The sequence below is a fragment of the Tachysurus fulvidraco genome, chromosome 11 (genome assembly GCF_022655615.1).
Source record: "Tachysurus fulvidraco isolate hzauxx_2018 chromosome 11, HZAU_PFXX_2.0, whole genome shotgun sequence".
Classification (NCBI taxonomy): domain Eukaryota; kingdom Metazoa; phylum Chordata; class Actinopteri; order Siluriformes; family Bagridae; genus Tachysurus; species Tachysurus fulvidraco.
This window is the reverse complement of record NC_062528.1, coordinates 15905828-15930551: the sequence shown is the minus strand read 5'-3', so window position 1 is coordinate 15930551 and position 24724 is coordinate 15905828. Positions and strand designations below refer to the sequence as shown.

Here is a 24724-nt window from a genome sequence, read left to right as displayed (position 1 = left end):
AATTATCAGCCAATCAAAAAAGAGGCTACACAATAGCCAATCAGAAAATAGCACTATCGGGGAAAGATTTAACGCAACATCCAATGAAAAAAAGCGAGGGGTTGGAGAGGTCATGCTTGCCTGTCTTCAAAACTTGAGAGCCCTGGGCATGAATACGAAGGACTCAATTATATCTTAAACATTTTATTTGAAAGTAACCTTCAACGCAGCGTCTTTTTTCTTAAGGTTAGTTCAAACTGTTCAAAATATTTTTGTTTGCCTGCAGAAATAAAATTGCGTTTAAATCGGTAGCAGTTAATTGATTTCATAAATGCAACACACAACAGTTTTTTCTATACTTTCCATAAAGGTAAAAAACGATATATGCAGTGTTATCTTCATTTTAGAGGTCAAAAGGGTTTTGTGGCTCCCTGTGTTTATTTTCTGTGGGAAACGGGTCCAAGTGGCTCTTTGAGTGTTTAAGGTTGCCGACCCCTGGTATAGTGTTTGATCACACATGTGTGACTATCACATGTATTGTGATATATATATCACTATGTATCTTTCTTCCGATCAATACTAAAAAAAAAAGTATTTTGGGAAGTGAGAAGTTTTCAGCACAGCACTGACATTATAATGCGTTATAAGTGAGTTACGCACAGCAGTGTTTTTAACTTTAAACTTAATGCCCTTTCTTTTATCCTACAAGGTGCAGCAACCCAGAAAGACTGACATGCCTGTCATTTTTTTTTAACACCAGACTGTTTACTGCAACCCAGCCGTAAAACTGAGGCGTGTCTGATACACGTCGATACATGTGTAGTGTAACATATACTACAATGATAGTGGCAACTGTACTGAGAAGTGATTTCCATTAACAGACAGGAACTGAGAGACACACACTGCACAGATGGATGCCTGACAATCGGAAGCTTGTATGTGGCTGATATATGCTTACAGAAGGAAAATGTGTGACCTTAATTTTAACAATTCTGCATCTTTAAAGTCTGAGCATCAAAAAACAGGAAGTGCATGTGGCTGCTGATCATAAGGCCATACGTAGGGGTGTAAGGATACACTCCAGTCATGAACTGATTTGGAGAATTTGAAATTTCATTGAAGACAGTTCTTAAATCAGCTAAAATGTACGACTTCTGATGCCTTGCTCTAAACAGTGCAGGGCTGCTGTGGTTTGAACGCTGAAGAAGAGCTCTTATTAATGGCTATAATGTGGCCGTGTAACTATATAACTTGTAATGTGTGACACACGTTGGTGATTTGATCTGGAGTTATCAGTCACTTCACAAGTGCAGATGCATGCTCTTTAAAGATTTTTAACTCAACGAGATGTGCAGATTGAGACCTCTGCTTTTCAAACTGTGCAACTGAATCAGATGTATAACTACTCAAATGCTCATTTCCATCATGCACCCTGTGTCATTTCACTCTTAACCACAAGTTCAAATGTACGCATCACCAAGCTGCCATTTAAGGGTTAAGAGTCTTGCTCAAAGACCCTAAACTGTTCAGGTGTCAAGTGTAAGTCATGCTGAATAAAAGTATCAGCCAAATGCAAGTGGATTAGCCCTTACTCTGAATTACTAAACATGCTTTATGTCCAAGTTACGAGACAAAATACAAATTAGAGAACCAGTCAAACATTTCTGCATAAACACACAAAATGGAAAATGCTATCGAAGCATTGCTATCAAAGTAAATGCTATCAAAGAACGTAAATAAAATACAGATTATGAAAGCCTCATCTGAACCTTCCTTAAATTCATCCATTGACAAAATAGGACAGATGCTCAGTATGATTTTGGTGCATGGCATTTCTGCTCATTGCATTTCTGCTCATGCACCTGAATCAAAAGTTGATATTTTACCCTTTGGTGTGACTGAAGGAAACAACCCGAAAGTACTGTGAATTTTGGGTTGTGGTTAGTAATTTTTTTTGGTAGATCTGAGATGCTAAACTGTGCCAAAGGGCAGTACCAATAGCAATAATAAAACAAGATGCATTTAGTCTAACTAAAACAAAATAAACACTGGATGCATCACACACATTTTGGATTGTTTACCATTTTCCATCCCCCTTTTTTCCTGACCAACAAATGAAACCATGCTGCTAACACATCTGCAAGGCTAAATAATGTAATCATGTAGAAAGTCACCATGGTTACTAAAATGACAGCTCAGTATCAGGTAGTGGATGATACTCAAAACTCTGTTGTATCAAAAATTAAACAAAAGGTGCGTCAGTATATTTAATATTTCCCCAAGTTTAAAGCCTAATTTAAAAATATTGTTCTTTTTAAACTGTTTTCTGTCATGAGCCTTATGTTTACATTTTGCACCTAGCAGCCACATCATACTGACATATAAATAAAAAATGCAAAGCCATGACATGGTTTTTGTCATAGGAAATTTTGATAATCAGCACCAGTTCGCAACTGTCATCTCCGCCTTTATTTACATCAATCACCTGCTGCAAGATATGACTGACATTTTGTTAGATGCATGTACTGTAACCAGCAGCATTTTGACAGCCCAGACAGAGCTTGACAAAACTAAAATATTATTCTGAGTGGATACGGTTCCTGGAAATAATGCAAATACTAATACTAGTAATGGTATAATAGTAATGTAGCTGGAGGATGCCTGGAACGATTATGGTTGATTTGTACAGGATAAGTGATGACTGGGTAACTCAGAGAGATGAGTGTGTCATTATGATGTACGCATGGCTGTTGCACTATAAAGTTCATGTACACCACACACACATAATACAAATAAGTATAAATCGCCTGTGATCACATGACCATAACATGCATGCACGCTATACCCGTACTAGTAACTCATACTTAAAATTCCCAGAAGCAACTCTTCTTTGACAGGTCCTTTGAAAAGCTGCCTGTATTGTACTGTTCTACATTTTAATTTAGGAGGATTTGTGCAGATGATAGAAACAACGTCCAAGGGCGAGTTATGACTGAAAAAAAAATAATCTACAAATCTCTTTTCCCAAAGGGCATAATGCAATCTTTACCAAACATATGATTATATAAGTAGTTATGTACATTATTATAGTATTGTTATAGTAAACTACACCGGAATCGTTCCATGTGATGAGAGATTTGGATGAATCTAAAATCCCTGAGATACTGAAATGATTCGAAATGATTCAAAATGATTCACAATGACCCCCCCCCCCCATCCCATGCATTTAAGATGTTAACAAAAAACATGAGAGCATCGTCCACTTAACTCTAATGCAGAATCTGTTTATGTTTTACTACGGATATTGTTCTGCAGTGCTGCTTCTCACCCACGTCTGTGTGCGTATGTATGTATGTGAGTGAGCTGTAGTGAGTGAGCTGTTACTGAACCCACATCAACTTCCTCAACAACACAGGAGGAGGCTGAACATTAGATATGAAACGATGAATTTATAAAGCGGTCTACAAATCAGTCATATGGGCCTTAGTACACACACACACACACACACACACACACACACACACACACACACACACACACACACAGACACACAGAGGTCTAGTGGCGTTAGCTTTTATGCTACAGTAGCTCACCCCCTCCCCCTCCGCGACACACACACAGTTGTGAGCGCAGTAACATTGTTTCTAAACACAGTGCAAAATGTAGAGTTATGTTCCTAAGATCACACACACACCTTTACTTCTATTCTAACTTTACTTCTATTCCATTCTACTGTATGTTCTGTAGCCGTTAAACGAAAGCGGGCAGCTAATCACTTTAGCTTTCAGCTCCGTTCATGTCCATTTTGTTTCATTGATGCTAACAAGCTTTTCTCCAGCTGAACTTCAGCTCCGTGTTTGTTAGCAGGCCCGAGATCCTTTGGGTATCATTTGCATTTACAAGAATAAATGTGGCTACTGACCTGTTCGCTTCCACTGGAGCTGTAGCCGGCCTCCCCCAGGCTCTTGTAGCTCGCCTGGATCCCTAGCAGGCGCAGGTGAGACGGATCGTCAGCGCACGCAAGCGCCAGGCAGCCTGCGGGCCTCGGGCCTCCGCCGCCAGTGTCGTCCTGCTCCGTGCCCGAGCGACCGAGCTGCCACCGCTTCTCCGAGCGCAGGCGGCTCCGCGACGACCAGGGCCGCCCGGGAAAGCGCCCCCGCGCCGCGGCCACGCCACCTGCCGCACCACCAGCAGCCGCGGCCGCCGAGCCGCAACCCGCCGCCGCTGCCATCGTTAGCTTTAACAACACCGAATTACAGACTAGCTCCGAGTTCAGGGGAGAGGGAAAGCGCCTGATTGGGAGGGGGAGGCAGCAAGGCATTCTGGGAAATGAAGGCGCACACAATCTAGGGTAATAAAAAAACATAACGCTAAATTAGATTATATACAGTTTAGTTTATATATAAATTATATATAAAATAAAACAGCAATAATCTGTAAAAACAGATTCCTTTTCATTAATGAGTTGTCTCGTTTTAACGATAATGTATAAATCATGTCATAAATATGTAATAATATGTAATAAAATAAAAACATATTTTATTGGATGTATGTTATTATCATCTAAATATTTAATAGTGTTTTTTGTGTGTTGTTAAACATCATGTGTACCGGACACTGTAGTCTCTGATTTGTAAATTAATTAAAGCTACATTTATTTGAACTCACACACACACACACACACACACACACACACACACACACACACACACACACACACACACACACACACACACACACACACATTGTGTCACACTGTGAAAAACACTGTCTTTGACGTTCTACTACGTTGCTTCTCTTAAAACTACATTTCCCACAATTCAAACCAGTATCCGTCATCACGTGACACTCTTAATGCGGAAGCGGATGTTAGTTCTTTTTTCGCATCAAAAGCCATTTTCGACTTCAAACTTGCGTTTTGTGATTAACTCCTTACAGATTTGTGCTTCTAACAAAGGTATTCATTTTTTTAAACCACAAGCTACAGCTTCAGTTTTCACACCGCAGTTTAATATCTTAAAAAACGCTGTTTTAGCAAAAATGCTACCGTTAGCTAGCATGTTATTAGCTCTTATTTGGCTAAACTGTTGTGTTTCATACAAAAGGCGTTAATTACAAAAACTTTAAACACAGAGATTAACACATTTTATAGTTACACTGCGTGTAGCACACAACACGTATATCATTATCGTATTTTTTCCAGTTATACTTTGAATATTTTGACCACATATGTGTTAATGTTGATTTTTTTTTAGGCCTTATGTTAGTGAGTGTATTTGTGTTGTTCTGCTGTGCGCCACAAGGGGGCAGCATCTTCACAGTGCTGCTGAGAATATTTAACCTAATGTCTTATTCCAGGCTGATATATTTAATATTCATAATGTTTTGCAGAAACCATGAACTTGGAGCGCGTTTCTAACGAGGAGAAACTGAATCTTTGCAGAAAATATTATTTGGGTATGTCCTTGTCACAACATTCCTTGAATGAATGTCATTTATTTGTTTGTTTTCATTTTTATGGAAGAGTTCAACAGGTGGGTCTGGAAATGTTTTCTGCAAACAGCATAATAAACAGTCCGTGTATAAACATTTCCTTATTTGACATGGTAGGAAGTCATGCTAAGAAAAACAACACTTTCTGTCATTGTATAGAGTACTGACTTTATATTTATCACGTTTGTCCTTCGTATGCATTTATCATCTTAAGATCTAAAGCGGTTACTGGCACAAACAGTTTACAGCCAAAGGTTTGTTGACATGTGACGATCCAACACGATGTTTACTTACTGAACCTCCAGTTCTGGATTTAGTCTCCCTTTACTACTATAATATCCTCCATCCTTTTGAGAAGGCCTCTCTCTAGGTTTTGGAGTGTGGATGTGGGGATTTATGTTAATGGGTGTCCAAATACATTTTGCTGTATAGAATGATTTCTATTTCGATCAAACTGATTCACAGGCCTTTAATTCCGGCTGTCGCTTTGTCAGAAATGCTGTCCGTCATCAGAATATTTTTATTCTTTAAAAAAAATAAATAAAGGGAAAAAATGGAATTTGGTGTATGCAAATGCAGATCGTACAACCCATTAACATTTTAATTCTGATATAATTAAAGAATAAAGCATTGTAGGGTTTGGTACCTGTCCTTAAAATTATATATGTCTGTGTGGTTGTACGATTTAGTAAAAGCACCTTTGAATCTGATGTACATTAGAAGTGTGTAAGTGACCTGTTTGTTGCACGTGTGTGATATTAACTTTTGTATATTGTATGTATATTCAATATGATATATATGCATCATATACTTGTTAGTATCTAACATCCACATGCTACTGACATATTTATAGTAAACAAGCAAACGAAAACTTTCTTTTTTTATTCTTGTCTACTTTAGGTGGCTTTGCCTTCCTCCCTTTCCTTTGGCTGGTGAATGTTGTGTGGTTTTTTAAAGAGGCCTTTGTAAAACCCGCCTACACAGAACAACCACAGATCAAAATCTGTGAGTAAAACATCAAGCAGCTCTTCACACTTCTTAAAGATGATGAGACATTACAGAACCACAAGCTTGTCATATTCTGAGTTGTGTTTCAATCCTTGTTTCTGCTGTAAAAGAATTGTTAGGAATTGATTCCAAATATAGATGTGTGACAAAAATGTATAAAGCTTCCATTTATATATTGCCTGTTTACACAGGCTCTGTTTTAATGTATCTCAAAGTTAAGCTAACTCAACTGTGACAAAGTGCTCATGATAGAAATTTGATTAATAATTTAACACTCATGCTAAAATTTACTTTATGAGCTTAATTACACATTTAAATCTACAAGCTATGATAAAAATAAAGGCTTGTGTGGTATTTGATCACACAGACATCCTATATTTGTTGTTCTGTAATTAATGACATGAGATGTTTTGTCATTAACAACAATGTTCTTTATACAGATGTGAAGCGTTCAGCGCTGGGATTATTTCTGTGGGTGGCCGTGCTCACGACGTGGATCACCATATTCCAGCATTACCGAGCACGGTGGGGTGAAGTGGCTGATTATCTCTCCTTCACCATTCCTCTTGGCACACCATAAAGAGACACTTACCTACCTGTTAATTACTTCGAAGGCTTCTGGAGTTTTCTTTTTCTGTTTTTCTTTTCAATCTTTTAAACAGTGAGATAAACATATGTCATATTATTTTGACTTGTTGTGAAAGAATGAAAGCGAGACTGAGCAACGTGTTAAGAAGTGAGTGACAAACGCCAGTCGTACACACTCTTCCTCATTTACATAGACGATCATAATCTAATAATCTTATAATCCCAACAACAGGACTGACATACCAGACTCTCTAATATCCACAAATGAAGCCTCTCTGATGTGTAACCAGTCACTGGCGCCTGTTATGAAACCCTATCTCACGTTCAGGCAAATTCTAAGCCCCCTTCCTGCCGGGATCTAACTGGATGCTGTTTTTAGTAGCTTGCAGTCAGTGTTGACGGCAGGCAAAATATGTTTCCCTGCATCAGTACTTGGAATCCTTACAAATAAAAAAGATTGATGAGCTCTGAAGTCAGACATCTAAACCACGTTTTCCATAATATGACCAGCCAGTAATCATTATGTGACCGTTCATAATGTTCATGATCCTGAATAGAGTCAGTACAGTTTATAGTTAGGACACTCCTAATGTTGATTGTGCAATGTGATAATGTCAACGTAGTTACTTTCGTTCCTTTCTCAGAATGCTGGCCAAAACTGAATAATTGAAACATGTTTCTGACTCTCAGTGGACCACAGAGTTTTGTTTACTGGTCATGGCTATGAAAACCATTGTTGTTGATTAAAATAATCATCTTGTGTCTCTAAATCCATATACCTGTGTTTCTGGTAACAGACCTACGATGTTATGAATAAATTTTTGTTCTAATCAAATCCGTTTGGTTGCAGCAATATAATGAGGTTTGCAGACATGGACATTACTACAACATCAATGTTCCTCTAATAAACTACAAGGGAGTTCAAATATGCTTTTAAATGTCAGCATTTGTACCTTCCAGTTCCCTTTATATCACCTGCTCATATCAAGATATGAAGATTCCCTTAACTACAGGCAATATTCCAGTAATTATATAACCGGCACCAAGTAGCGGAAAGTTACAGACCTACAGAATTATTTCCCCTGTCTGGAGTCTCACGTATAACGGGAGATCTAAAGAGGAAGAACGGATGGGGGCATTTCCTGCTTGTCCATGTAGGAGGTTATGTACTTGTGGAACAGTACACTGTGTTGTTACCAATGCTTATAATTTATTTATAGTCCAGAGCTAAAGTCCAGGAAGGCAAAGTGGCCTGTTGTCACTTTGCACAGGTGTGTAATTAACTCTAACACTAATTCCTCCTAAAAAGTCCAGTACTCTCATGAACATATAACGACTATGTCTTCTGTTGGATTACTGATTTATCTTATAGGTTTATATAAAAAGTCAGGATATGAATCAAAGTCATAAACATTTTCCGCTTCTTTTTTTAATTGAGGATTTAAAGATCAATTTTCAATAAGCACATTTCCTTCATGTCTTTTTAGGATCCATAGAGTTATAAACATGAGTTGGGTACTGGGAATGCTTAAAATCCATAATAAAACCTACAAACATCATAAACCTGTTGCCAGATCAATCTGCTTACATAATCCCGACACATGACAGGCTACATAAGGGGTGCAATGTGGGAGAGAGTCACAGGGAGGAGAAGAGAGAGGAGTAAATTCTGTCTCTCCAGGACTCAGAATATTAGTAATATTAATAATAATTTCACAAAAGAGCAGCGATATTTAACAGGTAAGTTCAAAACGGATACATATTGAATGGAAAAGACATGAGTTTGTCTGAAGTCGCTCTATGAATAAAAAGGATTAAGAGGAATATCTGGCAGACGTGTTTGTGGAGGGATTGAGGGTTGGAGAGCTATTTAAAAAGGGGTCTCAATTTTACTGCGCGCAATAACCGGTGCGCTTTTATCACCAATTGCGCGCAGTGAAACGTTTTTAAATAGCTCGTAGAAAAAGGCTTTCGGTTTTCGATTTTTTTTAAGGGTTGAAGGATGGATTTCGACTTGCCTCCCACCATACCTGTGAGCGGGATCCCCTGGGAAAGAGTTCTGCCTCCCATGCTGCCTCGCCTCGGGAGCACTTTTGGATCTTACGCATGGACCCCAACTGAGCTGCTGATCCCGGTTAAAGAGCACACTGGAGCCGCACAGGTGGGAAAGGTGAACATGAATTAGGCTAACGACATGCCTTGTAGTTTGAAACCAAACCTCTCAGTTTGTATACTCTGAAGAAAAAGGTGCATGCATCCTACACTTTGGCTTTACACGTTCCCCTTTCTTTGTCTCGTGCCTCCAGCATTCCTGCCTCTGCCCTGTGCTTCATGGGTTTCCTTTAGTTTCCTCCCCCAGTCAAAAGACATGTATCGTTGGTATTGTAGGCTGTTTCGGCATCTATAAACTATCTGTATTGTGTGAGACTGTATGTGCTTTTGTGCCCTAGTGATGATCTGGAACCCTGTCCAGCGTGTTCCCTGCCTTGTAGACTCCAGGCTCCTTGGTACAGAAAATGGATGGATGAATGTTTCCCTTTCACTACATATTAAACATCTTTAGAACAACTGCTATGCCAAAGAAACCACCCAGAAATAACTTTTTCCCCTAATGAGTTCCCCTCTGTATACACAGGAAAAAAGGGTACTACATTGTACTGGTCCTTGTCTCTGTAAGGTACACATGTTGTACCCTTGTTACCTAGAAGTCTGCATATAGTGCACCTTTGAAAGTCTTACTCAAAAATGAATGATGGTAGATTTGATCTATGTTGTGTAAAGGACACTAATGGTAGAAAAGGTGTACTGTTGGTGCCTTCCTAAAAAGGAACAATTCAGAGCAATATTTTCAGAGACATATTACTGTTGGTATTAGTGGAGATGTAGAGTAACATGTAGGGATGTACTATTTTGCCATACACTAATTCCCACTCTTTTAGAAAAGTAGAACCGTTAAACGTGAGCTTTTGTTTTTAATGTTGGGACATCTGATATTATCAAGCCTTAAACAAGCTTAAAATGTATACAGAGCAAAAGCTACGATGTCTGGGGCATTTATCGTAAACCATTGAAGTCCATCACATCTTTATGTGCAGGTTGTTTGTGACCAAAACGGATTTACTGTGCAGCTTGATGTGAAACACTTCAGCCCTGAGGAGCTTATGGTCAAAGTCACAGGCAACTATGTCGTGGTAGAAGGAAAACACGAACAGAGAAAGGTCAGTTGTAACTCTCAAAATTGGTCAGCTTGGCTGTTCATCTTTTTTAGTGTAAAATTAGCCATGCATGGCTTAGAAAGCAAATCCTTACCTTTGTTAAACATGTGATATAATGTTACTTGGCTGTAGGATGGATCTGGATTAGTGACCCGGCAGTTTAACCGAAGGTACCGCATCCCAAACGAAGTGGACGGCATGAAACTGGAGTGTGCAGTGTCACCAGAGGGAATGCTTGTAATTTCTGCCCCTTTGCTGAAGACTGAAAATGCCAAATCATCTACACACCCTGGACCAGGAGTGTAAAGACACTCAACAGGTTTGGACAAAAGACAAGCAACAAGTTGGACCTTCTAATATTTATTTAATCTTGACCCAAGATGTTTCACTCTTAATAAGGATGAGCATAAGGAGAAACAGACCAGCTTTCCTCTTGCATGAAAGATAGTGGGTACTATTTCCAAATGCCAATTCCAAACATACTTGATACCAAGCCAAACAGCACATCATTAATCCTTTTTCTTTAGCATTTTAATAATGTTAAATGTCCAGGCATACTGAAAACACCTGATCTGAATTCAGAAACCAGCTCGACTTTTCCAGCATGTTCTAAACATTCTAAGATTGGTGTTGCACATATCAGATATTGTTATTGTGAGTTTATGACTGTACATATTCTTTAATAACTTTGTTTTGTAAGCGTTAAGTATGAGTTATAATATTCTATGAGCTAATTTATCTGCTGCATCATCATGAATTATTTTTCCAAAATGATTTATTTATATAGTGTAAACACATTCATATCCATTTGCAAACACAAAATAAATACACGATGTATTGGTTTGCAATAATAAACACGATTGTGTGCCTAAGTGCATCCTCAGTCTTTGTCAAATTTATCCAGCCTCCTGTCAACTTCACTGAAAAAAGAAAAACATATTTACATATTTAAATAACCACATAAATACATTTGAGTTGGCACAGAGGCCTAGATCTAACTCACAGTTTATGAAAATATTCATTACTATATAAGGGATCAAATATATTCTCACCAGAGTTGCTCTTTCACCCACTTTCTCTGCTGCCGCAGAACTAAAAGTAAGGGATCGTCTTCAAATTCCAGCCCATCCGACTCTGTATTAGAAAAAAAATATTGATTTTTCTAACAAACTCCGATAGCCATTGCTTTTAAAAATGGGGGGTAAAGTAGGGGTTGTGCTTCAAATGAAACACTTCATGGATGTATTGAATTCTATACATTACAACACATTTGTTTACCTGAAAAAAAGATTTAAGAAAATCTAATAAAGTGTACCCTGATATTAAGCTAGTTGTGATATAGTATTATTGTTGTAGGATGTAGATGATTATTCCTTTAATTTCCTTAATATGATTTAAAGCAGCTTAAAGTTCTGGGCATCACAAAGGTAGAGTCGCTGCATCACAACTTCAAAGTCCCCAGTTGGATCCTGTGTGGTGTTGCATGTTGCCGTTGTGTATGTGTTGGTTTCCTCCAGGTTCTCTGGTTTCCTCCCACCTCCCAAAATCAGGCCAGTAGGAGGTATAAACACGATTGTAAATTGAACCCTAGATATGACTGGAGTACATGATGCCCTTTAATAGACTGGTGTCTTATTCAGGATTGATTTACACCAAGTGTTTCCTGGCATAAGCTCCAGAAGTGTTATGATCTGTGTGACTTTAGTCATGGCACCAAATGGTCTGGTTTGAGTAGTTTATAAATTGCTGATCTTCTGAGATTTTCACACACAGCAACAGTCTTTAGAGTTTAAAAATCTGCAGGTTGAAGCCCCTTTGCTGCTGAGAGAGATCAGAGGAGAACGACCAAACATGGAGCAATTTGTTTAGAACTATAATCTATAAAGTGTGTTATGTACTAGAGTATGTGCATGTCCATCATAGCAACACAATAACAGCGAAAGGTAGGTGCATTGCAAAACAGCTATTTAAAGAACGATGCTGTCTGCTGTAACAGGTGGAAGCTAAAACGGTTAAAATGTGCTCACTGTTGACCTTACACGCACATCACGTCACGAAACTAAGAGGAGCTGAGGGTTCACGATCGGAAATTTCTCACCTTCTGCTTCCTGCATCAGCTGACCTATGACCTCACTTGGATGGGATGAGCTTTGAGGGGGAGGTGAAGGGGAATGAGAAGGTCCTGGAGGGGTGAATATGGGTGAGGTGGATGAGATTGAGGATCTAGGCTGGACTGGTGAATCAGCACCGGGAAACAATACTTCAGAAACAACCTTGTAGATAAAAAGGACAAAAAAACAAAAACAAATGACATTTCTTAAATTACAGAAACATTCAAATCAAATCAATTTTATTTGTCACATACACATACATACAGAGTGCGAAATGCAGTGAAATGCTTTTTACGTCTGTCGCCTGATAGTTTCACAAACATATCATAGTCTATAAAATATATATAAAAAAATATCCATTAATCCTCTGATGACGAATAGCACACACTGACCTGGCCAAGAGTGTTGTGTATTGGTGACGGAGAATCTCGGGGACGAACGCCTCGTGTTGAACTCTGACCCTCTCTGTGTTCTGCATTCTCTTTGTTTTTAGTGCGGACCTTTTCTCGACCCCCAGCGTGTTTGTCTTTGGCCTTGACATTGCACTGATTCCTTTCAACCACATCTCTGTTCCTAACATACCTGCAGAAAGAAAACTCTCCACATTAGCCAGCACAGTATAACCAGAACTACAAGGCAAAAAAGTGTCAAGCTCTTTGAAAAGCTTTATTCTAAATGTGATTTGTTGTTTTGAAGGAAGTTTGTCAGCAAACATATATACCCAGCTAATATTGTGTGGAAGTGTCTTCAAATAGTGTGATAATGTATATGAAATGTGATATAACCTTTCTTAAACATATAAGCTGCAAAAAGAAAAAACAATCCAGGAAGACTACCTATCTGATTTCTTCTTTCGTGTACACGACACTGTTTTTTTCTTCCCCTCAACTCTGCCACTGGTTTGCGTGCTTGCTCTTCCTTGGCAGCCAGCTTCCTCTGGGTTTTCAACAGGTTGTGGAAATGGAGATGGAGAAGAAGAGTACTGTGGCTTACTGTACAGCTCTCCTGAGCTCCCTGAAGAGCCGACCTGTCCTCTGAGACAGGGCTGAGTAAAGTAATGAGCAGTCTGGGGCTGTTTAGGGCCCATCTGTCCATCACAGTGAGGAACTGATACCATGTGGCTCTGAGGGATAGCCTTGGTGTTAATGCAGGATGCAGGGTGGACTTGGCTGGAGAAAGACAGCACTGGCTCAGAGACTAGACAGGAGGCAGCAGTGCTTACACTGTCAGTCACCATGATGGGTCCAGGCTGTGTCTTTTGTAGGGAAAAAACGTTATTGTAGCAAGCACAGCACAATTATAATATCCTAACTGAATGAATCTTTTTTTTATTTACTTGCAAGTCCTGCCTTCTGAGTAGTGTCTGATGAAGAGATGAACTATGGGAAGAAGTATGACTCCACTGTCTGGCCTGCTCCATCTTCCTCCTAAGTCGCCACTGAAACAGGATGTCGTCCTCAGGCCGGGGTCGTGATCCTACATATCCTAGAGCGGTGGCAGCGGTGCTTTTGGGTGTTATCACTAGTGGAGGTACAGAATGGATACAGTGAAAAAAATGCACTTTAAATGGACATTATTGATCGTACATCGGATTTTCGTTGATCTCAGTTCCAAAAATGTAAAGTATTTATTAAATATGATAAATTTTAAATATTCTGTGAATAAAACAGCACATCTAGATACAACTTATTTGTGAGATTTAAATTCACCCAAAAGGGTTAATTTATAAAGTCCTCAAATATCAGGCAGCTGTTATTAAGTAAGAAAACAAACAAACAAAAAAAAACACACAGTGAACACTAAAATTGTGTGAATAAGTGCTGGTGTGTGGCATGTACTTACAGTTGGCTGTGTCTATCAAGCTGGGAAATGTGGGCTTTCGGATCGGCTCATCAACACTCAGGGGATCAGAGAAATCAGAGCTGCCCAGGCCTTCAGAACTGATGGGTACACCACTGGAGCCACTGCTTAGTGTGTGCTCACTGAAAAAACACAACACACCGCATCTTACACTATTACTAGTAGATATTCTCTAGTAATAATAACATAGTAGATCCTGAAACAAACAAATTAACATTTCATATATGTAGACTACACTGTGATGGAAACATTTCTCACATTTCTGTAAATCACAATTATTCATCAATTCAACAAAAGTTTATCTAAAAGTCTTCAGTATGTAAATGGATCGATACAGGATTGTATGTCTTATGTATTATATATTTATTTGATGATTTACAGTATATGACTCAGCTCTGTAAGCTGCAGACTGCTGTGTTAAGTCAGTTTGAATCAGTAAGTACCTCTTCTGCAGAAGTTTTCTTGCTCTTTCCTGAAGCTGAAGGATTTCTGACTCTGGTTGCTCACAGTGTGAGGAATCAGATAAAGCCTGGAACACAGCAAGCACAATAATCGAGGAGATATTTGCTAGAAGCCTTTTGCAAGCATGCATTTGTCTCAGTACTATCAAGCACATGATTTCACATGCTGAGCTGGACTTTACCTGCCTTAGCGATCAGCTAATACTTTGCTGATTGGTGCAAAGAAACACTAAGAACACTAAGATTTAAACACTAAGATTAAAAACAATTTCTCTTTATGAGTCTTCTCCTAAGACCAGATCATTCTGCATGCATTTTTACTTCCAAAATGAAGGTTTTAAATTAGCAAACAGTAGCCTCACTTTCCCCAAACAAGACAAGCACAAATGCGCTAGAACAACAATCCTACATTGTGCAACTGGCTGCAATTCAGTTCTGCTTATGAAGAATTCATAAATATACAACATGACACTGAACAACGACAGTACGAGGGGCAAGCACAGCAAGCCGAGGAGAGAGGCTCTTCTTCCTTTAATGCCAAGGCATTTAACCCGATAAACTACAGAGAACTGACATTTAAACATTGTGTGTGCCAAACCATTTTAGGTTCTATAAACAAAGGACATGTATGGCAGATGTGTTTCAGATTAGGACCACTAAGAGGCAACATTTAGCCACCAGCCTCATCAAAACATGCATGCAATCTATTAATATTCATTTTAAAATATCAGTTGCAGAGAATATAACATATACTAAATGATGACTAAAAAGTGAATATGCAGTCTGAAGAGTCTCTAATTTCAAAGACACAGCTACTGAGCTGCCAAAATTGCTGACAAGAACATCCAAGCAAACAGAGAAATGACAATCCGCAGAAATGTTTGCTCTTATAAGCAACCAGCTGAGTATAGATGCTTATTTTATGCAAATGTTAATAAACATAAAAAAATGCCTAAAACTGTATATTGCAGTGCAAAATATTAGGATATGCTTGCTATTATTATTATTATTATTATTATTATTATTATTATTATTATTATTATTAGGCCTTACCAGTTGATTAAGGCACTTGCTGATCTGTTTAGTTAACTAATCCAATACTTAAAATATACACTTTATTTTCAAATAAAATTGTAATCCATGGCACGGTGCTGTTGCATGTCTACTTCACACAGTGGCAAGTCGTGGCCTAATGGTTAGAGAGTCTGACTTATAATCCTAAGGTTGTGGGTTCGAGTCTCGGGCCGGCCACGACTGAGGAGCACTTGATTCAGGCACCGAACCCCCAACTGCTCCCCAAATGCATAAATGGCTGCCCACTGCTCCGGGTGTGGGTTCACGGTGTGTGTGTGTGTGTGTGTGTTCACTGCTGTGTGTGTGCACTCTGGATGGGTCAAATGCAGAGAACGAATTCTGAGTATGAGTCACCATACTTAGCCGTATGTCACGTCACTTTAAAATGCTGCACATGAGACACATCAAGTTGATATCCAGTGATTATAGAAATGAGTTATTTAGACAATGCCAATATCTTAATCATAAAAAAATTGACAGAAGGTTGAGTGCAAGCTGTATGTAAAAGTGTGTATGATAAGAGATGCTGTGGCTTTGATAGGGAATATTTATGTAGTGAGCATACAGATAACATGAAGCCATAATTAATTCAGCCTTCAGTAATTAAGGTACCATTAAGCTTTAGATTTTTTTTATATGGATTGCTTTTGTTGAGATTAAACATCATTAAAGTAATCATTATTATCAGTGATAAAAACAAATAAATCACAATTATGATACAACGAGGACAATTCCTCTTGGCTTTCTTTAACAAAATGAACATTTATATTTTTTTTGACCTTCACCTTCAGCCAAGAGGACAGCTGTAACACACATTGTTTATATTAAGTATCTAAATCAAGTAAATATGATTACTCTTTGCATTCAAGTACTCAACTCCAAAAATATTTTAAGTGTTTACCACTTATCAAATTAACGATTTGAAAGATTCTGTAAAGATCTTACAAGTGAACTCAGGTCCAGCAGGTCTCTGGAGGGATAAAGCGAAGTGTCTGCTTGATGTCTGAGCTGGTGGTACGTGCTGCCTGTGCCATCATTTCTACATTCAGATGATCCTGTGACAACAGTAAAGAAATCGTGTAAACAAACTCAGATCCAAACCCAACAGCTTCTAAGCAAATGACATTCCTGCAGATTATGATAGTTTTATACTGTGTTGCTAAGGATGGATTGTAGTTTTTTTTTGTTGCTTAATTTATATATTACATAATAAACAAGTTAGCATTATATGCCAAAAAAAGGCATGGGTTTTAATGATTATATTGTGAAATATTTTCACAATATAACCTTTTATTTGGTTATATGGAAACTACATTAGCATGTTGTTTGGGATTAACCTGTGCAATTCACTATATCTTACCTCCAAAGCGTTCCTTAGATGTTCGAGTTGGAGTTGAGCTGGATGGCTGTGATGGATTTGAGGACATCCACCAAAAAGGCTGATCATCTTCTCCATCAGCTGTCAACTGTCGTCTTTCTCCACGACTTTGTGGCCTTCCATAACGGAAACGCTCAATGTACCTAGCAGAGATTTTCAAATAACACTCTTTCTTCAAAAATTGATCTTCTGAAGCAGAAATGAACTAATGTTGCATTATGTACTTGTATTATTAGCAATACTAGTGATATTAAACAATTGACCTCTTGACAAATAACCTGTTACACTTTCTAAAATTTAAATGACTCAAAGTCATATTTGTAAAGCAGTGTTTTAGCATCATATCTCGTACTTTGCCAGCACGGAAGGCTCCTGTGTTTGATTGGTCACTGTGCGTTGTGGATGCTGAATGTCTGTGCTGGCAGGAGAAGAGCTCTGATCGGTAGAGGGCCAGGATTCTGAGAAGTCCTGCTGCCCCTTTACAGATGGAGGAGGACAGAGAAGGACATTGTGTGAACCTTCAAGAAAGTGCTGGTCCTCCGGGCTGAGAGGAGATGACTCTGGTGGACTGGCTGATTGGATAAACCGGACAGGGCTCAGTGCCTGGACACAACATTTAGATCACATCAAATGATCATTTTAAACCTTGATAACTGCAGATCATTTCCCTTTCTTTTTTTCTTCAAATAAGTTCTCTCACCAGCTTTTTCTGTTGTTTGGGGATCTTCTTTGATCTAGTTGGACTATAATGGCTTTTAGTTTGTCGGGGTTCAGGAGGAAAGGGATTCTTCTTGGTGAAAACAGCCTCACTAAAATAAAACTTTGGTTATTAATCATCAGATTTTAAATTACTTGACATTTTATCCCCAAGAAACAGATAACAAACAGAGGTTTATTTGTATCTTACCTTGATTTCATGATCCAGGTTTAAGATTGACGTCTTAGGCTTTCTGCATGTGCAAAAGAGTTACATAGTAAAGTAGTACATAGTAATAAATAAATCATTGATAGTTTTAGTTGAGTAGGAAGAGAACAGTGTAAACAAACAGTGCTTAATGTTATTACATTGAACTTCATGCACCAAGTATCTGGTGTTACAAAACAGTCAAAAAGCGACAAGTCCGAAGAAAATTACACAAATATTAATTCAAATATACACTACACGTCAAATATCAGAGATAAAACATATTTTATCTTTTCATTTATTCAACTATACTTTAATAAAATTGTACTTCAACAAAAACTGTTAACCTTTTCCTGCATCTTGAAATCTGTTTACACCATGTTAGTGGCCCTCTAGCAACCAATCAGGTGTTGTAGCGAATGACGGACGGATATTTCACCCAATAACATAAAGTGCAGTTAATAATACTGACCAATGAGATTGGAAATTCAGTAGCGCGCGGAAGAGGAAAGTCAAGTGAACTGTAAATAGACTATAGCCGATATAGCTAAATGCTAAAACACCTCTGTCTGTCTTTTATTTTGTTAAATAAAGTAAGTGGCTTAAAATATTTAGTATTCGACAAAATACATCCAGTATATTTTACATTTCTAATGCATTTTATGAAATTTAGCAATCGTATTTGTATGACTATATCATTGAATATAGCGATAGCTAAATAGCTAGCGAACGTTAGCTGTTAGCTAGCAGTATGCGTACATACAATATGTATAAGCTAGTCAGCTGTTTGGTTAGCTTTTAGCTAGCAGGTGATGTACATACAGTATGTATAAGCTAGTCAGCTGTTTGTTAGCTGTTAGCTAGCAGGTGATGTACATACAGTATGTATAAGACAGTTAGCTGTTTTTGTTACTCTTTGTGATCAGGCATATCTAAGCTTTCGGATATTATAGACAGAATAATGTATCAGCCATTAATAATGTAATCTGTGGCTATGTAGGTGTGTTGACTGATTTATTTATAGCCATTTAATGAATTTTACTTGATTATTTGATAGTTTACTTGATTACTTGATAGTTAGATATCTTGAGTTGCTACCAACTAAGCATTAAGAAGTTTAAAATCTTACATTCTTTTAAATAATGTGATGTGCAAACCATCATTTGTTAAACATAACATTATTAATGTTTGGAATATAAACTAAATGATCTGATATGTTGATCAAGAAAGAAAAAATAACGTAATTTTCAATATTTTTATTCGTTGAGTGATGATTGACCAGATAATTCATATAATTAAATATTTTTAATCATATAGAAAGAGGATTATTTATCATGGCATATGATAGCAGTATAAATGTATAAACATACAGTCTAAATCCTGTTAATGTGATCAGAATAATCAGTGTTAGTGCACCTGAGTTAATCCATGCTCCTATTTGACCATCAGGATTTTTTTTATTGCAGGATTGGTTAATGGAATTGCAGAGTTGAGTGCTTTTTTGAATAAGGACTACAACCAAAATGCTTAATATGAAAGTTAAGCTTGAGAAACCAGGTAAGATTAGAATGACTAATCAGTTCCTTTTCATGTTTTTAATACATTTGCTGCATCCCAGTTTGCCTACTTATGAATAATGTTGTAATGGTTTTTGTGCAAAGAAAAAAGTGTAGCAAAAGTTTTCTAGTTTCACACACTCCCACTAGAAGCATCTCCTTGTTGTATTTCAGCTTTTCTTCATTATTAATACATATAGAATTTCTACTATATAATTTAATTTTCATAACACTGATTTTTTGCACATCTCTAAAAAGTGTCTAAAAATCAAAAATTCAAATGGACACAAGGCTCCTCCCTTTCTCAAGCGGTAATGGCCATTATTAGCCAAAAAGGGTTGTACGGATCCACTATTTAAAAAAGTACATAGTAAACTTTATGGGTATCAGTTGGATACTAATTTCAATATACTATCATTTTGGAAATACTAATTCTGATCTCAGGCATTGTTGAGTACAGAAAGCAAACAAATTGTGTGTAAGACAAATATTGTATGGTTTTATATGATCACATTAACACATCTGCTGTATGTTGTTTAATGTTATAGATACTGAGGGTGGTGTTGCACGGAATCGTCTTGATGCAGTGCTGCAAGGACTGGTGGAGAAAAGCGACAGTGAGAGGTCAGTGTGAGAGTAACGACATACCATGACTTGATTGGGATCACTCTGTAGCAGCTACAGAGTGGATTATTCACATATCATCAGGAGGTTATGTACTGACCATGTAATCTAACTCATTTGGTGATTGCCCTGCACTTAGAATTTTAACTCCATCAAAGGTTGTAAATTTGCTTTGCAAGCATGGATATACTCTGTGACAATTTTTTAGAGTCACACAATAGTAAAAAAGTAACATCATGACCCGGATGAAAAGCAGCTAAGATAAGGATATTTGTTCTCAATTTTTATGGTATTATTACATTAGCAGTGTATATGATGAGGTTTTCTGCCTTGAATGTTTCATGTAATGTCATTATTACAGAGTATGGTTGGTAGGAAACATGAATTTTGACTGTCATACCTGATCATCTTTGTTCTCTTTTCCTTCCTGTGAAGAGATCAGAATGAGGATGAGTCGGGAAAAATGGTTGCAGATTCCTTGAGCAAGTATGTCCTCCTGCTTCTTCTGTTACACCAGCAAAACAATCAAGTGGTTTATTTCAAACATTTCACAATGCGGAAAATGTAACTGCAACATTTATATTATCATGATGTTGACTTACATATGGGAGGGACCATAGGGTTGGTTGTTATTCTTTGCAGGCTGGTGGTAATATCTCTTTAGTATGCATGGACAATAAGCCTTATCTATATCTTTGATATCTACCCAAAGCCCAATGTCTTCAACCTAATAGAAGGCTGTTCATATGCATTAGGTTTTTAAAACAGATTTAAAATGTCCTAATAATTGTAATAAAATGGAGTTATTAATGATATTGAAACAGAAGGCACCATTCAACATACATGTCATGACACTGCCTCGGCTTAGCCAGTCATGCTGTTTTCATGCACTGCTCAGTTAAAATGAATAATTTTGCCCCAGAGCCTCAAATCATCTGAATTTTGAATTTTCAGTCTTTCACAAGTAGAAAGATTGTAATTATTATCCAAGGAGATTATTATTTAATGTACTGCTACAGTTGGTGGTAAAATTATATGCCTTTATTGTATTTCTAACTTAATATAAACAATTTCAGGGTGCTTTTCAGATGGATTGAGCATTTCTATATAAATCAACAATGCTTCATTCTGTATATATTAAATCTAATCTATCTTCTAGCTAATCTATCAACTAGTCTGTACAGTTCTGTCAAGCCTGTGTTTTGCCATGCAGTAAACCCCCCCCCCCCCTTTTTGTAAATATAAACTACCTTCCAGCATACTTTATTGTGTCCTTATAGGACCCCCTGGTGGAAAAGGATAAAAAATCGCATTAGGTCTTCTGCAAAACTTTCCCCCCTCTTTTTCTTACTGTGCATTTGTACACATGTGCGTGTTCTAGCATAGTCCAAATTGCTATTTCAATTATTTGCCAAGAATTTGAGTTTTGTTTCCTAAAGAGAAAAGTATTAAATATTAGTAGAACTTTAAATACTATTTATGGCTTCTTTTCCTAATAGGGACTTATCTCCTTCCTCTCTTGGGAAAAGGTAAGAAATTCCTCACTGTGTCTTGCTTTTTGCAAAGAGTCCATGCTATTATATCCTTTTTGTCATTTCTCAGTTACATATTAAACTGATGTTGCTATCTTCATTGTTTGTAATCCGACATTCATGGTTTACTTCCAGAGGTCTGTCAAATAGTAAGGTACCACCAGTGAAAATGAACCATTGAAAGTTTTTTGGGAAAACCGATGATTCTTGTGTGCTGTATGTTAAATATTTGTCTGGAGGCTACAGTCCCTCTGTGTTAAGGAATCAAATTCAATGTATGAATTTTGGTGACTGAAGATGGTGTTCTCTTTTTCTACCACAGACCATCTTCACGCTTTGTGCAACATCGGAGAAAGAAGCGCAAAGAGATGGAGGATGGTTTAACTGACACTAACCAGCATAAACAAAGTAAGAATTATAGTTTTTAAAAAAGCTTTTTGAGTAGAAATTGCATCTGCTATATCCTTCTATTATAATGTAATATATTAAGGTGAATTTTGCAGGACAACAGAAGAAAATAAAAAATCATCTGTCAATAAATTTAATTAATTTTAATGTTTATACATTATAATAAATTAAAATGTATTTAATTTGAGTGTCTACTTAAAATTTCTCCAGAAAAACACACACATGGAAAAAAAAATTGTGTGTGTGTATGTTTATTTATTTTCAAGTAGTCTGTAACATTATCTTTTGACAAATTAACCTTAATTTGTGGCTTTTAAACTTAACACGTGTTTGATTGTTTTCATCAGATTCCTACATCATCAAGCTGTTTGATCGCAGTGTAGATTTGGCACAGTTCAGTAGCAACACTCCACTGTACCCCATCTGCAGATCGTGGATGAGGAACAACCCTGCCGTAAGAGAGAGAACAATATCCAGTCCACCCCACAGCATGGCAGAGGAGGAGGTCAGATCAACATCATGCTTCTGTCGCCATTTGCTCTGTAGGATAGATGTACAACCACCAGACTTTATTAATCAGTCTATTAGGAAAGTGGTTTGTAAATGTTTGTGTAACCCAAACGAAGTGAACATTGCTGAATTTACAAAAGTCGCAGGAAACAGCTGGTTTTCTTCATACTGATGTTAAGTGATAAGTGATGATACTGATCTGCATTTAGTGATGCCCATACTTCATAAGAGGCAAAGCTGACATAGCAGTAATGACAAGTGTAAGGCAAAATAGACTTTCTCAGAGACAGAAGTTAAAGTAATTTAAACTTGCATATGCATTAAAAGTTTAGTTAATTCAACATCTAAAATGTGGAGACAAAAGGTGAACAAGGTCATAAAAAAGTGTCATGATGAACATTCTGAGTGTGCAAGCTTGTTTATTCATGTCTGAGAGAGAATGCAGTACTAATTGGATTGTTCCTGCTGTTTCTTTAGGTGTCAGACATGCTGAATGGCAAAGTTCAAAATATATATCACCTTCCTCCTCCTAGTTCTTGTCCAGTTAATGAATCTGGTGATCCAGTCAACGTAAGGATTCCACCCTCAGAGAAACCCACCATAAGCCAAGTGAGGTTACGAGGCTGATCACCTCTGAGACATGTCATGCTTAACATACTTTTTTTATTTCAATTAAATGTTACTGTATTTAATCCTCTCTTTTTTATAATGGGATTTAAACACAGTGTAGTTTTGATGCATTTCAATGCATTTATTATTCTAATACATTCATATGGGCATACATGGTGAATGCTATACTTGTAAACTTTGCTGGTAACAAAGAACAGATTAAAATCACTAATATGGTGTGTGGAGACATTTACTTAACAATGAGAGGAGTTTCTATTGTTCATGATTTTAAACCTGTAACTTGGCTTAAAGGTTTTACAAGAAAAAAATGATGGTTTGCAGATTCTCTGTAACATGACACAGGTTTATATAACAGCCTTTCGCTTTTGTTTTGTTGGGCCGCATCACATCACCCCTGTATATTTTTTTTCTTCCATTAACAATATGTGTGTAATTCCTTTATTCTTTAGTCCACAGACACTGCATCAGGAGCCACTACTCTCATGTTCAATCACATGAAACGCTGGAAGAAAATTAGACAGAAGTAAGAGACTCGAGCCTTGAAAACTGTAGCTTTAATAAATTGCTTTATATTTTTATGCAAACTTTAAGAATTATTAGATGATTTTAAATGTATATTGTATGTTTCCTTTTAGGTGGAAAGAGGCTTCTAATAAGAACCAGCTGCGCTACAGTGAAAGCATTAAAATCCTGAAAGAGATGTACGAGCGTTAGCATCCCCTGCATCAGGAAACAGTTCTGGACCTCCATATGCAACTTCATAGAAATGAAGCATAAGCACAGTTTTGGACAGAAGAATGGACTGATAAGTGTGTAGTCACCTGCATGTGTTATTTTAATATTTGTTAATAACCAAATACTTAGTAAGTTTAATGATTTTATTGTGGCCTGCGCTCCAGTAGCAAAAGATCAGCTGTGGTGCATTTTTACTTTTTGTCTTTTTGATGCAGGTCAGTAGAGTCTGACAAATGCATTTTGTTCTACAGTTTGGAAACAACAAAAAAAGATATTTTGTTAACAAAATAAACATTTTCCATGCAGGTTTAAATATTTAAATTATTTAATCTGTTTGTTTTTAACAGTTTGTGGATTTTGCTCTCAAACCAGTTGTGCCAATGCATTTGACCATAAAATATTTTGTAAATTTCCAATATAATTTTATATTTCCTTCTCAACTGCCTACACATGTTTTTATTCTACTTACTTGCATCTTAATTCATATGAACAGAATTTATAATATAACAAAATGAAGCACAGTGAACACCTCTCAAGCCTAAAATGTAATTTTATATTATATGCATAATATAATTTTTAGCTAGTATAGCCACAGCACCTGTTGTGTTACCTCAATAAAAACTTAAATGGTTTTGTGAAGACCATCTAAAGATGGTCC

At 37.2% G+C, this 24724-nt stretch overlaps 5 protein-coding genes across 10 annotated transcripts in view; 3 read left to right on the top strand and 2 right to left on the bottom strand.

Annotated features, from left to right (window-relative positions):
• The window catches only part of kmt2bb (lysine (K)-specific methyltransferase 2Bb), a 33536-nt gene extending 29267 nt beyond the window's left edge, over positions 1-4269 (bottom strand). For both annotated transcript variants that reach the window (XM_027145806.2, XM_027145815.2), the window contains exon 1: positions 3902-4269. In XM_027145806.2, the coding sequence (XP_027001607.2) occupies positions 3902-4210 (309 nt within the window). In that variant the 5' untranslated portion in view covers positions 4211-4269. The remainder of the gene's footprint in view (positions 1-3901) is intronic.
• Positions 4270-4789: 520 nt separating this feature from the next.
• psenen (presenilin enhancer, gamma-secretase subunit) lies at positions 4790-7903 on the top strand. The gene is made up of 4 exons (XM_027145337.2): positions 4790-4936; positions 5371-5436; positions 6373-6477; positions 6921-7903. Exons 1-4 carry the CDS (start codon positions 4834-4836, stop codon positions 7058-7060), a joined length of 414 nt encoding a protein of 137 aa, XP_027001138.1. The 5' UTR covers positions 4790-4833; the 3' UTR covers positions 7061-7903.
• Positions 7904-8652: 749 nt separating this feature from the next.
• Positions 8653-11160, top strand: hspb6 (heat shock protein, alpha-crystallin-related, b6). Of its 3 annotated transcripts, none has more exons than XM_027148084.2 (4): positions 8653-8808; positions 9062-9238; positions 10164-10286; positions 10416-11160. In XM_027148084.2, exons 2-4 carry the CDS (start codon positions 9071-9073, stop codon positions 10587-10589), a joined length of 465 nt encoding a protein of 154 aa, XP_027003885.1. In that variant the 5' UTR covers positions 8653-8808; positions 9062-9070; the 3' UTR covers positions 10590-11160. The 3 variants fall into 3 exon arrangements, with proteins under 3 accessions (XP_027003885.1, XP_027003886.1, XP_047676734.1); XM_027148085.2 differs by having other exon boundaries at positions 8654-8808; positions 9062-9229; XM_047820778.1 differs by having other exon boundaries at positions 8687-8804; positions 9054-9238.
• proser3 (proline and serine rich 3) lies at positions 10631-18559 on the bottom strand. Of its 2 annotated transcripts, none has more exons than XM_027148076.2 (14): positions 18419-18559; positions 18075-18117; positions 17868-17976; positions 17520-17770; positions 17150-17310; positions 16735-16844; positions 14698-14783; positions 14237-14376; positions 13731-13915; positions 13231-13649; positions 12787-12976; positions 12382-12556; positions 11336-11417; positions 10631-11203 (listed from the first exon to the last, which is right to left on the bottom strand). In XM_027148076.2, the coding sequence occupies exons 2-14, from the start codon at positions 18083-18085 to the stop codon at positions 11164-11166; spliced, it is 1959 nt and encodes a 652-aa protein (XP_027003877.2). In that variant the 5' UTR covers positions 18086-18117; positions 18419-18559; the 3' UTR covers positions 10631-11163. The 2 variants fall into 2 exon arrangements, with proteins under 2 accessions (XP_027003877.2, XP_027003878.2); XM_027148077.2 differs by lacking the exon at positions 18419-18559 and adding an exon at positions 18233-18380.
• lin37 (lin-37 DREAM MuvB core complex component) lies at positions 18536-24506 on the top strand. 2 transcript variants are annotated; one of them, XM_027148082.2, is made up of 10 exons: positions 18536-18664; positions 19538-19628; positions 20176-20251; positions 20687-20737; positions 21751-21780; positions 22106-22191; positions 22539-22696; positions 23179-23310; positions 23781-23854; positions 23967-24506. In XM_027148082.2, the coding sequence occupies exons 2-10, from the start codon at positions 19595-19597 to the stop codon at positions 24043-24045; spliced, it is 720 nt and encodes a 239-aa protein (XP_027003883.1). In that variant the 5' UTR covers positions 18536-18664; positions 19538-19594; the 3' UTR covers positions 24046-24506. The 2 variants fall into 2 exon arrangements, with proteins under 2 accessions (XP_027003883.1, XP_027003884.1); XM_027148083.2 differs by lacking the exon at positions 21751-21780.
• Positions 24507-24724: the final 218 nt, after the last annotated feature.

Bases quoted from the DNA above. Each gene is read 5' to 3' on its own strand.
- psenen (XM_027145337.2), top strand. From the start codon at position 4,834: ATGCGGAAGCGGATGTTAGTTCTTTTTTCGCATCAAAAGCCATTTTCG. The intron at 5,437-6,372 runs GTATGTCCTTGT...TGTCTACTTTAG, and splicing joins TTGCAGAAAATATTATTTGG to GTGGCTTTGCCTTCCTCCCT. The intron at 6,478-6,920 runs GTGAGTAAAACA...TTCTTTATACAG, and splicing joins ACAACCACAGATCAAAATCT to ATGTGAAGCGTTCAGCGCTG.
- hspb6 (XM_027148084.2), top strand. From the start codon at position 9,071: ATGGATTTCGACTTGCCTCCCACCATACCTGTGAGCGGGATCCCCTGG. The intron at 9,239-10,163 runs GTGAACATGAAT...CTTTATGTGCAG, and splicing joins GAGCCGCACAGGTGGGAAAG to GTTGTTTGTGACCAAAACGG. The intron at 10,287-10,415 runs GTCAGTTGTAAC...ACTTGGCTGTAG, and splicing joins GAAAACACGAACAGAGAAAG to GATGGATCTGGATTAGTGAC.
- proser3 (XM_027148076.2), bottom strand. The intron at 17,771-17,867 runs GTGAGAGAACTT...TGTTGTGTCCAG, and splicing joins CCAAACAACAGAAAAAGCTG to GCACTGAGCCCTGTCCGGTT. The intron at 14,784-16,734 runs GTAAGATCTTTA...GCTGTGTTCCAG, and splicing joins TGCTGGACCTGAGTTCACTT to GCTTTATCTGATTCCTCACA.
- lin37 (XM_027148082.2), top strand. From the start codon at position 19,595: ATGCTTAATATGAAAGTTAAGCTTGAGAAACCAG. The intron at 22,697-23,178 runs GTCAGATCAACA...CTGTTTCTTTAG, and splicing joins ACAGCATGGCAGAGGAGGAG to GTGTCAGACATGCTGAATGG. The intron at 23,855-23,966 runs GTAAGAGACTCG...GTTTCCTTTTAG, and splicing joins TGGAAGAAAATTAGACAGAA to GTGGAAAGAGGCTTCTAATA.